The sequence below is a fragment of the Diabrotica virgifera genome, chromosome 8 (assembly GCF_917563875.1).
Source record: "Diabrotica virgifera virgifera chromosome 8, PGI_DIABVI_V3a".
In the NCBI taxonomy this organism is placed as follows: Eukaryota; Metazoa; Arthropoda; class Insecta; order Coleoptera; family Chrysomelidae; genus Diabrotica; species Diabrotica virgifera.
Window position 1 is genome coordinate 170,027,455 of NC_065450.1, and position 14,680 is coordinate 170,042,134.

At 33.0% G+C, this 14,680-nt stretch overlaps 2 protein-coding genes across 2 annotated transcripts in view; one reads left to right on the plus strand and one right to left on the minus strand.

The window, feature by feature from the left end:
- Positions 1 to 1,324, plus strand: part of LOC126889884 (glutaryl-CoA dehydrogenase, mitochondrial) — a 29,975-nt gene extending 28,651 nt beyond the window's left edge. Inside the window, exons 8-9 of the mRNA XM_050658592.1 lie at positions 180 to 340; positions 1,194 to 1,324. Coding sequence (XP_050514549.1) covers positions 180 to 340; positions 1,194 to 1,255 — 223 coding nt within the window. The 3' untranslated portion in view covers positions 1,256 to 1,324. The remainder of the gene's footprint in view (positions 1 to 179; positions 341 to 1,193) is intronic.
- Positions 1,325 to 3,454: 2,130 nt separating this feature from the next.
- On the minus strand, positions 3,455 to 12,830 carry LOC126889885 (coiled-coil domain-containing protein 130 homolog). The gene is made up of 3 exons (XM_050658594.1): positions 12,437 to 12,830; positions 5,667 to 5,927; positions 3,455 to 4,185 (listed from the first exon to the last, which is right to left on the minus strand). The coding sequence occupies exons 1-3, from the start codon at positions 12,746 to 12,748 to the stop codon at positions 3,802 to 3,804; spliced, it is 957 nt and encodes a 318-aa protein (XP_050514551.1). The 5' UTR covers positions 12,749 to 12,830; the 3' UTR covers positions 3,455 to 3,801.
- Between the last annotated feature and the right edge of the window lie 1,850 nt (positions 12,831 to 14,680).

Sequence of the window (14,680 nt, forward strand, 5' to 3'; positions counted from 1 at the left end):
ATTTTTAAAGTACGATCCTATCTATGCCCTCACTTTACCTTAATAAGTTTTTTTATTTCTTACAACAAATTATGAGTAATTGGACTTCCTCGTAGTAATGGCGCACCCTATGTATATTGTCAAACTTTTTATTTCATATCTCTAAAAAATACACACAAGCATTGTTTTTATATTTTTAGGCATACGCCCCAAATGATTTCCTTACTAAAAAGAAACAACGCAGGGAAAGCATTGGAAATTGCAAGAAATGCTCGTGATATGTTAGGTGGCAATGGAATATCTGACGAATATCACGTTATTAGACATGTTATGAACTTAGAAGCTGTTAATACTTACGAAGGTAAGTTTAAATATCTAGCTTAAATATCTACTACTAAAAATGTAGGTACTGTCGACTGGACCTCCCCACAATCATGTTGGATGGCACGGGGTATCCCCATCTTTGAAAGTTGCCTGGTGCATCTGGTAGTCTGTTAATGGATTTCTAGATTTCCTATGATTCATCGTTGACCAGGACCTAGTTCTTGTAATAATGTCACACAGTGGTGATCTTTTCATGCTAGAGAACACCTCCCGTTGAACTACTGATGGAGTGATTCTACACGTTTCAGTAAGTACTACTACGTCTACTTGATTGATATGGGCGGTCTTAAAGTAGACTGAAGAAGCATATTAGAGGTCAGAAAAAGAGACTGCCAGTGACGTTTTCCTCAATCTTTGGAGTGTGGCACGCCAATTGGAGCCGCTAATTTTACGGAGATTATTTTTTCCACATTCTTTCATTTTGTTTTTGTTTATACATACGTCAATGCTCTATCCAAGATAACACCCAAGTATTTATGATTCCAAAATAACACCCAGCATTCCTCTCCAGGCAATCTGCAGTCTGCAAAAGATCATAGGTACATTTGGAATAGATAACAAAAACCAAATAGGTGAAATATAATACATTGCAAGATATAGTAGATGACCATAGAAGAAGATCGATAAAATGATTGAAACCCTTAGGTACAACCACAGAGTATGATGGTCATAGGCTTAAACTAGGCTCCAATCATAACCTATGCCACATGAAACATGAATTGAGCTCAGAAGCTAGTGTTTAGTGTGTATACTTTAAATGTACTAAAATTTTGCATTATTTAATCAATTTAACATTCAGTTGTATCTAAATTATTTTATTTTGTTTTTAGGTACTCACGATGTTCATGCTTTAATATTAGGAAGGGGGATAACAGGAATTGCGGCATTTTAAAAAGCTCGTTAAGTTTTAAAAATTATATTTTTTAATATTTTTACTTGAAAATATATATATTTGTTACCAGTCTATATTTTATTACCTTCTCATATCACCATAGTACTAAAAACAAGTAGAAGTAGTAAAGTAGCAAACAGAAAAAAATAGGAAGTACATAACGGCATGTTTCGCAACAAGGAAGATGCAAAAAAAAACAAAATATGTATAAGATGGAATGCAACCGGTAATGATTCTTTCAAAAGTTAACATATTCCTATTCTAACATGGCTACACTTTACTGATGATGACCTACGAGTCAGAAATATGTATCTACGGTTGCATTCCATCTTATGCATGTATTTTGTTTTTTTTTCATCTTCCTTGTTACGAGATATGCCAATATGTAATTCCTATCCTGATATTACCATTAACTCACATTAACTTTTCCTTGTTATATTTAGTTCACAGATATACTTGTGGGAGGGTTATCTGTCAAAAATTGGAGAAGAAAACAAATGATCTTGCCACTTCATCCTTTAATTAAAACATTTCTTATATGAATCCTCACACAACATCAGTTCATCTAAAAGCATTCAGTGAGCTTACTAAAATAGAGAGAATATCAAAATACACTTACAATAAATGGGCTGGATAGTTCAGGCGGTAGGATGACTTTCACACAGAAGGCCAGGGATCGAATACCTGCACCAGTGAGAATATCTAAATAGACATTAAAAAAAAAAGAATGTGTGTGTACTTTGTACGCATGTAAGAAGTTATACTTCTATTATATGATTTCAGCGAAATAAAATACTTTTAACAGTTTATTTTTATTTTATTAAATATTAAACTGATTTTAATAGTTAACCTCTTTCCAAAAATCCAAAAATTAAAAAAAAAAGACAGCATATTTGTACATTGCAAAGTTTAATCGCAAAAGTTGTGTGACGAATTTAAAATTTAGCTTCTTAATCACGTTTATTTGAAAGTAGAGGGTACAAAGAAGTTTTTTGGTAAGTTTTAGATCAAAATGTTTTATAGAAAAAAAAATAGTGCAACTTTTAATGTCGACATTAGAAATCCCCAATATATCCCCTTATTTTTTGAGGGACAGACAATGTAGGTCTAATTTTTTACCTTTAGTACTATCCTTGGATTATAAGCTTTCATTTGATACCTCATTTGTCATTCTACCTAGTATAATGACGGAGAAGTAAACGTACCTTGGATAAAACTAGGAGTAACAATAGGCGGTTGAAGCGTAGCACTGGCTCTGTTACCTTCCTTGAATACTCTAGGCCCTAGAGCTACCAGACTATCTTGCTATAATCCCAAAACCACATTAACAGTATAAACCACATTATTATTACTTCCAAGAACATGTAGCTTGTCAATTGATGTAAATAAAATTACAAACACAAAAAATCCAATGCTTTTGAAGATGAGTTTTTACTTTGATGCCTAAAGTAGTTGCACAAAAGAAACTTTTTTTTATTGAATGATCGGTTTTTTCCAAGCTTGTTACTTTTAAGATAGGTCTTGCATAATATACATACTAAATGGGATGGCCAAGCTCATTGATGGTCCGAGCCATTTTTCAAAATTTGAAATTTTTCGCTAGGCGCAATTAAACAATTTTATTTAAAAAATGTAAAAAAAGTATTAAATTTTTCTCTGTGTCTGGATTTCACGCATTTTAAAGTGAAATAAAATCTTTCCATCTTTTTCTAGGACTAACTATTCGAATTATGAAATAAGCCACCATTTAACTTAAAAAAAAATTATTGACGTTTTGACTTCTACCCCAGACGTCGTTATCAAAATCAAAATACTGTATTTTGATAACGACATCCAAGGTGGAACGTCAATAAAATCATTTTTTCAAGTTAAATTGAAAATTATTAAGATAAGACAAAATTAAAAGCTGTCAGCTCAGATGATATTTTACTTATTACATTTTTCAAGGCCAAATTGAATAGCAAGGGTGATATGGGATGTGTCTATGTTCTGATGTCACATTTTTTATCACAGTCACAGTCTTTTATATTAATTTGTTGTCAGTAACTTAAGACGTTTTGAAATACAAAAATTAAAAGTAATTCAGGTACATTATTGAGATCCACATGTGGCCCACGAGCCACAGTTTGACCACCCCTGTACTATAACTTCCATAATTAGCTTGCCATTTGATGTAGTCCATCTTTTTCCACAGTATGCAAATATGAGAAAAATACATACTAGGTATTTCTGATGAAGTCAGAAAAAGGTTCAGAAATTTCACCAGATCTTGCTTCACCAGGATTTATTTGTCTGCTTGAGATACTTGATAATTCGCAGTTTGTTTATTGGTGCAAATCTCACTCATTTGAACATTAGATCTTGATTCTAAAATCTGCAGATAGCCCACTTTCGGATGCGATCAAAACAAAACTACTGAGTCCAGATTTGACCGAAATTTTGATATTACCTGTCCAAGAGTGTGCCACATAATAGTCAATTTCTCTTGCGATAGTGGCGTCATAGGGTCAGTGCGATAGTGGTCTTATTGGACTGCCATAGTATCTTCATTCTGATTCACTTGTTGATCCATAATCTCCAACTAACGATGTTTTTGCCTTTTTTGGTTCATCTTTCTCCTCAGTTTCACTCTTATTACTTCTTTTCTTGATTATTCCCAAATCTTTTTTACTTTGATTTAAAATTTTCATGGCTTTATCCTCTTTAATTCTCGAAAAGTTTGATGTAGGCAGAGATGATTGTGATATGATTTCTTTTCTTATAGTTTCCATATTTTCATCTATACTCTTTGATGGTTTTAGTTTCATGCTCAAAAGAGATGCCACTTTTTTGTCCTCTTCTCTTTCAGGCAAAAGAGGAATGTCCAGGCTCGATTTTTTTAGAAGAACTTGATCGTGTGTTACTTTTTGTTTTGCTTCATAATTGGCTTTCTGTAATAAAAAAATATATTACTTAGTATACTAATTTTGGAACAACTATATAAATCTATAGTAGGCCAATTATTGATCTTAGAGCCTTATTATTTTTCATTGCTGATCAGATAAAAAGTTATTTGAGATCAGTGAAAGCAAAACCTTTTTCACCACATGTACCATTTATAAATGAACAATATGGTTCGTGAATACAACCATAAATATGATTTATCATTGTATGTAAAATATAATAAAATATAATATTAACTTATATAACTACTACACCGGTGCTCCGTGACTTTGACACGTTTACTAACAGAAATGACAAACATATAAGTACATAAAATTATAATTTCAGCAAATTGTTATATCGCTGGTACAGAACAAGAATGGCGTAACTGCAAAAAGCCAAATTTCTTAGGAGAGCAAAAAAAAACGATTCTTAAATATTAAAAATAGGCATTAAATGAGCAGTAATCATCCAGGAGCATCAGTATGGCATTTATTCTTACAATGATGGGTTTTATTTTTTATCTCTATTGATTCCAATTTCATTATCTTAATTTAATCCCCCCATTTTTAACCCGATCTACAGTTGCGTCATTATTCATCTAAAATTTTTTAAACATTTAAAATGTAGTGATTAAATAAAGAGTAACAATCCAGGAGCATCGGTATGGTGTTTATTCTTACAATGATGGCTTTTAGTTTCATCCCTATTGGTTCGAATTTATCCCTATCTACTTATTCTATACTTATTCTCTATTTAACCCTATCTACAACTGCGTCATTCTTAATCTTAAAATTTTTCTGTACAAAAAAAACCATTTTTAAATATTTAGTATGCCGTTTTTCTTACAGCGATGGCTTTTATTTTCATCCCTATTGGTCCGAATTTCATTATCTTAATTTAATCCCCCCCCCCCATTTTCAATCCTATTTACAGTTGTGTCATTATTCATCTTAAACAAGGTCTAAAATGTTGCGTATTTCAATAATGACACAACTACCCTATAGTGACTCAGCACGTAGTTACAGTTTTGTCATTTTTGTATCATCTGTGCACAGTATTTTAGAAGTTAATTACACAATAAATACGAATTGACAAAATTTGCAGTTACCGCCGGTGACCGGCGATATGTAACACAAACTATATATTATATAAATTACAACTTTTGTATTTATGAACAGACAAATAATAAAGTACTGTCTACGTTAGCTCATCTAGAATTAATTTTTTCACCCGTTTTTACTACCAAGTGACATATATGAGCCACATCGATTTTTCCCATATACCAGCATCTCATCCATGAGTCAGGGAACATATTAACAAAAGTCTGCAAATTTTGTGTCTTTAGTGCCTAAAAAGTGTTATTTAGTGATTTGACAATATTCTTTGCTAAGCTTGTTCTTGTTAAGTAAATGACGGGTCCTTTTGTATCATGTAGCCACTGTCTCGATTTTGAGGTCTGAATCAAAGATTATAAAAAAAGTCTTACCCTGAATTGTGCTCTAAGCATCTGATTAGCAGAGTAAGAATCTGCCCAAACATCTTCATTCCTATTAAACAGTTTTACAAGCCCAGGTTTTACACTTTCTGCAGTAGTCTTATCTTCACTACCATGCTCAAGCTTAAACATAGAGTCATCAAATAGTCTTTTTTGAGTTTCTTTGGTTTCAGGTACAACTTGTTCATTTGTTGTTGGGTCCCAACGATTTTCCTGTCTTCTAGCTCCTGATTGAATAACATAGTCTAGATTCTAGAACACAAAGTACAGTTTGAACATGTTTTCATTGAATAATACTCCAAAAAAATCGAGGAACTATTTGGACACTTATAAAGCATTTTTATACTGTTAAGATTTCTGTAAAAAGTCACTTAAGAGGAAACAGTAGCGATCAACAGGTAGCGAAAACACGTTCCAAGATTGCGACTGTAATTTTGAATATTTTTTCGAGATATTTGGCACACGTATTCGTAATATAATAAAGACTGGCGGTACAGAGCCCAATTTGAAAAATACATTAATATGTGGAAATTACTCTGTAATTAAATACAATATTAAACAACGAGCCTGTACCGCCATTAAGAAGAACAAAAAAATACACTTTCTTCAAATAAACTTTTTTATCGGATACATAGATTTTGTGTCATTTTGGAACTACTAAATTTTTTTATTTCATTAGTAGTTCCAAAATGACACAAAATCTAGGCATCGGATAAAAAAGTTTATTTGAAGAAAGTGTATTTTTTTGTTCTTCTTAATGGCGGCACAGGCTCGTTTTTTTAATATTGTATTTAATTACAGAGTAATTTCCACATATTAATATATTTTTCAAATTGGGCTCTGTACTGCCATTCTTTATTATATTACGAATATGTGTGCCAAATATCTCGAAAAAATATTCAAAATTACAGCCGCAATCTTGGAACGCGTTTTTGCTACCTGTTGATCGCTACTGTTTCCTCTTAAGAGACAGCCATATGAAATAAAAATGAACTGGGAACTACTTAATGTAATTAGATATGTAGATGATACAGTAATTCTGTCAAAAAGTATATAAGGTGTCTCCAAATCTGCTTGATCCTATTCACGAAGTAGGAGAGGAAATGGGCATTAAAATAAACTCAAACAAAACCATATTTTTAGTTTTAAGGTCTGTGCATATTATCATGTAAGGTGTCTGATACGATAAGTGCCTGACAGTGTGAATAGGGATGTTCACAAAAAATTAAAAAGTCATTTTAAACATGTAAAACGATTAAGAAACACCCTAGGAATAATTGTCCAAAATTTCAACAAAATTGAAAAAGCCTTTCTATAAAAAATCTTTATTAGAAATCTAGCATTATTTTAAATTTCAAGAACGCTTCTCTATTGGCCTGACGTCACTAGTTGCATACCCCAAGTGCGCGCCATTCTCATAGTGTTACTGTTTACCTGTTTGACGTTTCAGGTCATTTTATTTTGTTCTCTTCTTGTTTTATCAGGGTTAAAGTGGAGTTTTATAGTGAATTTGTTTAGTTTAAAGTGGATAGACTGTTTGTAAGGACATATTTTGGGTTTTACAAAAATAAACAAATAAAATGGAAGAAGGTTTTCAGAAAGCTGATTCACCGACTAGTGTAGATGTAAACAATGGTGTATGATTTATTGGCATCTTGTAAAAAAATAAATCTACCACAGCTTTACTGAGTGTATATTCCATATAATTTTCCATGTCTTCTTTAAGCTAAAAAAATAAATGTTTAATACTCCACAAAAAAAAAATAGAGAAAGTTGTATGCATGCATTGCACGCATGCATATTGTAAACATACATTGGCTGGTTATTACTTTACCTTGGTTAGGTGTATTAAAAATATTTTTATTCTTCTTCATGTGCCTTGTCCGTTGTGGACGTTGGCTATCATCATGGCAATTTTAATTTCATTTGAGGCGTTTCTGAATAACTCAATCAATTTTTGTCCAAATCATTGGCGTAAGTTTTTAAGTCATGAGTGTCTTTTCTTCCGGGTCCACGTTTGCTCTCTATTTTACCTTGCGTTATCAGTTGGAGTATACGATATTTATCATGCCTCATGATATGACCGAAATATTTAAGATTTCGTTTCTTAATTGTAAAAGAGGTTTCTTTTTGTTTTCCCATTCAACGCAATACCTGTACGTTGGTGTGGGTCTCCCAGGATATTTTGAGGATACGTGGGTACACCCACATCTCGAATGCCTCTAGCTTTTTCATTTATGTTTCCATTATTGTCCAGGCTTCTGCGCCATATAGCAAGACCGGGAATAATAACATTTTAGCAGCCGCATTTTTAGTGGGAGAGAGATTATGTCGCAATGGGTGAAAATATTTCTCATGCATGTTGTTAAATGTTGCTATGTCCTTTTCAACTCTAGATCTTATTTCGGTTGTTTCGTATTTCGAGTTGAAAACTGTTCCAAGGTAAAAAATATTTTTGAACTTGGGTATTATACATTTTCATTTCCACCAATCTTTTCACTAAATTATTAATGATTTTAATATCATATAAAGTCATACCTACATCCACATGTAGTTATTTCAAGGTTTACTTTTACTGTATGTATTATTAGAATCCCATTTTTAGGAATATACCAGTTTAAGGAATACAAATTTGAGGTCCCGAAACTTTTTCATTTACTCTTTAAGGGGATAGGTGCAAAATCTTGGTCCAATGCTATTTAAATTCATTCATTTTTTTCGAATCCTGAGAAAACTAATAAGTATTTTTGAAAAATGTAAATGCAGAAAGAACAATTACATTATTACCAAGGGCCGAAAGTCTCTGGAAAACTTCTATAATGTTTATTTTATTAAGTTAGTTCTTTAAGTTAGTTATTTTAAGTTCTAGCTCATTTCTTTTTCTGTTTTAAATTGGCTGGAACGGTAATAAAAATCTTGTCAGAACTGTTTTTTGATGTATTTACACACCCAGGAACAAAACACCACGTATTTGGCTTTATTTTTAATAATTAAATACGTAAAAAACTGCGCACATTCAAATACACTGAGTAAATAAGTATACAAAACTAGTCGTCGATCAAAGACGTTATGACTGCTGACGTCACAGACCGTAGCCTCGCTGCAGGGTACCGTTTTTCTAGCCTCCAAGAAAATCAACATTATGAACTCATTTATCTTAAAAAATATACATTTTTAAACAGTTTTATGATTGTTACGTTTTTATATACCTTGTAATCTATTGAATTTAACTATATTTAAAAATTAGTGAACATCCCTATTGTTCATATTTAAAACCATTAAATCATATTTTTGCAAACTAAACGCTCCATGCTGGAAACGCTACGTGCATGATAATATGCAGCGACCTTTAGTCATAACCCACATTTAGATGTAGAGCTTCAATTAAATGGAGTCCAAGTTGAAAAAGTTCACAAAATGACATACCTATTTGGGAACTGTCATAATGAACCAACTAGATCCAGACATAGAAATAAAATGCAAAATAGCAATGACTATAATTACTTTTATGAGAATGAAGAGATTTCTTTGTCATAATGATCTCAGTTTAGAACTAAGATAAAAAATGGTTAAGTGCTATGTTTGGTCTGTACTCTAGTATGGTGCAGAAGTGTGGAGAATAAAAGTAACAACCATGAACAGAATTGAAGTATTGAAAATGTGGATTCACAGAAGGATACTGAAGATACCTAGGACAGCAAGAAAAACTAATAAGGAAGTACTAAGGAGGGTCAACAAATATATAGAACTGATCACACATATAGTGAGGGGAGACTGATATAGAATACTATTACTGATCCGTAACTCTTTCCATACGGTGATGCACCTGTGTGCATCATGCTTGACTGTCCACTATGTATGGTGATGCACACAGGCGCATCATGAGTTTGCGATCACCATATATGGTGGTGCAGTCATGTGCATCATATTATTTAAGGTATTTTTGTTCAATCCAAATGTTCTTATTCAAATCTAGAGGTGGGGAAACTCATCTCTAATTAGATGTGGTGTGATAATGGCCCCAGAAGAGCTTGTCATTTCTGAAGCTGACTATGCTCTGGTTTCACCTGACTCTCATCATCCTCCTCTGTTAACATCATTGCAGCTTAATGTTTTTGATAGGTCAATTCCTGGTAACGAATATTATTATGATTCCCGTAATGCAAACTTTCCAGCAATTCACCAATGTCTAGAATATATAGAATGGGATAACCTGTTTTGTGGTAGAGATCTTTCCGACATGATCGCTATGTTTTATGACATTATTTATTACTCTCTCATTGAACATTTCACTCCAGTTAAATATTTTAGTACTAAGAAATTTCCTTGTTGGTATTCTTCTGAGCTTAAGCAATTGTTAAAGGAAAAAATAAAAGCTCATAAAATTTATAAAACCTTAAAGACTCCTGAAAGCTATGCTGATTTTTGTCATCTGAGAACAAATTGTAAAAATCTATCTAAATGCTGTTATGACAATTACATATATTTCACCGAATTTTCTATACAAAATAACGCAAGGCATTTTTGGAAATTTGTAGGCAGTAAGCGTGAAAACAATTGTATACCTGACTCAATGACCCTGAATGACTCTGTAGCTTCATGTGGCAATGATATTGCCAACTTATTTGCAGATCACTTTTCATCAGTTTATAGTGATATTACTTTAAATTGCAATGTTGATCATATTCAGTCTCAACTCAATATCTCATCATATCGTATCCAGATTTCCAAAATTTACGAAAAGCTTTCATCATTAAGTGTCAACAAGGGTCCTGGGCCTGATGGTATACCACCTAATTTTCTTAAGGAATTCAGTTTTGTACTATCGCGACCTTTGTTTCATATATTTAATAAATCTTTGGATGTAGGTCAGTTTCCAGACTTTTGGAAACTTTCTTATGTCACACCAATATATAAATCTGGTAATAAATCTAATATTAGTAATTACCGCCCTATATCTATTCTTAGTGTTATACCAAAGGTTTTTGAGAGTATTATAACTGATTTCCTCACCTTCGATAGCTCCGGGATCCTAAACTCTCAGCAATTTGGTTTTACTACAGGTAAGTCTGCTGAACTGAGTTTGTTGACCTATGTTGATTTTCTGTCTGAAGCCTTGGAGGAGGGACTTCAAGTTGATTCAATTTATACTGACTTTTCCAAGGCCTTTGACAGAGTAAATCATGAACTCCTGATTCAAAAGCTTAGCTCCTATGGCATAAGTGGACCTTTGTTGCAGTGGTTACAGAGTTATTTAACCGAAAGATTTCAACAAGTTCGAGTAAACCACTTTTACTCACAAACCTTTCCAGTTAAGTCAGGTGTACCACAGAGGTCCCATTTGGGTCCCTTACTCTTTAATATATTTATTAATGATATTACCAACTGTTTTCACGATTGTAACGCCTTGCTATTTGCTGATGACTTGAAGTGCTTTAAAGTTATAAAAAATCATTATGATGCTGCCATATTGCAATCAGAACTGAATAACCTTTCTGCATAGTGTTCACTTAACGGTATGAACCTTAATTCAATCAAATGTCATGTAATTAACTTTAACCGTACTCACCACCCAATATTATCAAACTATTACATTGATGGCCAATTGCTCAACACTGTTAATAAAATCAAGGACTTGGGGATTACACTGGAAAACTCTCTTTGTTTCAATACTCACATCATCAATGTCATTCAAACATCTATGAAAATGCTGGGTATTGTAAAAAGAACAACTCGTGATTTTACAAACATATCCAGTATTAGAATTCTTTACTTCTCTTTGGTCAGGTCTCACCTCGAGTATTGTTCTTCAGAGTGGTCCCCACACTACTTGGTCTACATTAGGAAACTTGAACAAGTCCAAAATAGTTTCTTCCGTTACATTGCTTTTAAGCTTCATACCTATCAAGATTATGCTGTATGGCAGCATCAACTGCAGGTCCCTTCTCTTGCAAGCAGGAGAAAACAAAGGGACCGTTTGCTATTATTCAAGATCTTAAATGGTATATGCAGTTGTTCTCAACTACTTAATAAGATCGCACTGTTTGTACCACCTCACACCACTAGACAAGTGCGAACATTTTATGTACCATTCCACAGGTTTAATTATTCACTTTTTTCGTTCGTACCCAGAGTCTTGAATTTAGCAAACTCCCTTTACAATTTACAACTGTTCGACAACTCCATCAGTCGTTTTAAAAGAAATTTACATGGGATCAATATTTGAGTGAAGCGTCTGTAATTTGTTAACTTGGTTTTATGATATTATTTCATAGTACATATTTACTTCTAATATTATATTTATATTTCTGTATGTCTGTTTTTTATATTATATTATGTTATTGTTTTTTTCTGTACACTATGTATTTTTGTAGAATTGGGCTTGCCCGTAAAATAAATAAATAAATAAATAAATAATCTATTTTGAACGATAAAGGTCAGTGCACAAATCCACTCGGTAAGCGCTTGAATCTGTATAGGTATAGGTGAGACTTGCTGTATGATGGTCCAGTGTGAAGGGGTCAACAGCAAAATAGTGGGCGGAAGAAGTGTAGCAAGAAAACAAGCTAGAGTTAAAAAACTTGGTTAGAGAACATTCGTGACTGGACGCAGATATTAAATGCAGGACAATTATTTCATGTTTCAGAAGATCAAGAAGTCTTCTCAATGGTGATCATCAGTGTTAGATAAGTCTGATAAGGCACGTGAAGAAATAGATTGTCTGGCTTAGTTACTTGTGTATAAAAAATAAAGGTACTTACTGCTGGATCGGCTCTAATTACAAAGTGATTATCACATAGATGACACTTCATTTTGAATTCATACACAGGAGTAGTGTAATACATCCCAACTTTAGTTTTTTCTGCATTGTACCTTACACCCATTCCTATGTGATTCTTACAACCATCGCACCATATATTATATGGCATTTCAAAACGTATAATAATAATACCTTTGTCGATCTTGCGAGCCCGTTCTCTTAGGGCATGGGTCCCCAAAAATTTGTTGAGACCCCCGACTCTTGGGTCATAGTCGGGAGGATAATATTTATTTACCCCTTTTCGTTCACCCATTTTAAAAGTATTAGTTCGCCGAGTTCGCCTTGTAAGTGTTAACTGTTAAAGTGTTGTTTATAAATATAATAATAATAATCAGAATATCAGAACGTCAAGTCCTAACCTATAAATATAGTCAAATGTCAATGTCATATTTCTTATTTCTTCTGTTTATTTCAAATATATAAAAAGTGGATGGAGTGGTTGTTTCGAACTTTTTGAGCAGTTTACATAAATATGTATTAGGATTTTGCTTGGTTTAAATATCATTTATTAATATAAATGTTGTATCAATTTTTACAAAAGTATCATATTAATAAATGTTGTTGTTTCAAGTTAATATTAGATGGATTTAATTTCATGTTATCCATTGCGCCAAATGTAGAGAACTGACTGTGCTCCGTTGCAACGTTGTCAGATTTTCAATATTTCCCGAAATTAACATGTTAAATCAAACAACAATCATCAATTCTCTTTGCCTTTCCCTATGTAGGGTTGGCTTCCCTAATTGCATTTCTCCATACAATTCTATCTTGGGTCATATCAATATTAATCCTCTTTGCCAGCATGACATGCCTAAGCGTCTCCCTCCAGGTCTTCTCTGGTCTTCCTCTCCTACTTCTTCCAGGAATCTGCAGTTCAGGAATTCTTCTTATTGGGTGATTAACTTCTCGACGTTGAACATGACCAAACCATCTTAACCTATGCTCTCTCATTTTGGCATCAATTGGTGCCACACCTGACTTCCCGCCCTAATATACCTACTTAGTCGTTTTTGTCACTCCACTCATCCATCTAAGCATTCTGATTTCCGCCACATACATTGTTGTTTCTCTTTCTTTTTTACTGCCCTACATTCAGTTCTGTACATCACAGTGGCGAAGCGTCCATGTAACCACTGTTACCATTGGTAACAGATACAAATCTTGAAAATAAATATTTTATGACTACTACAAAACAATTCCATTTATATTTTTTACCAACAGAAATACTTGTTATAGTACCTAATTCAGTAAATACCCAACTAGACGCACGAAAATATTGCCGAGATATGTGAATAAATGACACGTTATCATATGCCGTTACCAATACTGGCACTGGTAACTGTAACGCAGGAGAAACCTCGCCATCGCTCGGGACTAGCTCTGAAAATTTTGAAGGACCGACGGGTCTAGAGACAGCGCGCGGTCACGCGGTGCATATCAGTATTGTTACCATTTTGAAGATTGGTAAAACGTTGGTTTAGTATGTTTAGTACCTATTACAGATTACAGTGTGCGTGCATTTAAACATGGAAGAGTGTTGCTACGTATTGCGTAATTGATCAACTACTTGAAAAGTCATTCTACTTGTATATTTTTTATATATTATTTTAAAGAAAAAAATGATATTATTGAAAATGGAAGAATTAAAATATAAACAATAGTTTGCAACATCTGTTCTTTTTCCTACTTGTTCATTTTTTTATGTTAATTTTATGGTAGAATAATATGTTTAGTTTGTTTATTATTTATTGTTATACCTGTTACATACCTATACATATTTACATACATATAATTTGGGAATAGTGATTTGTTTAATTTTATCCCACAGGATTGAAAACAAAAACTTATACTTGGGACGTTCAAAATATTTTTTTAAATAGGATTTTTTTACATCTGGTTTTGGTAGCACTTTAGAAAAAGTCACGCGTCGCCACTGGTACATCATAGTCATCGGTCTTATGGCTGTTTTATAGAATTTTCATTTCAGCTTAATTGGAATTTTTTTGTTACACAACACACGACTTACTTCCTTCCACTTCATCCATCCAGCCCTAATTCTACTGCACGCATCTCTATCTATTTCTACATTACTCTGTAATGGCGATCCTAGGTACCTACTTAAAACTATTGCTTTTCACAAAAATTTCACCATCCAAAGATACCTATCATTTCATTTATAGTAACT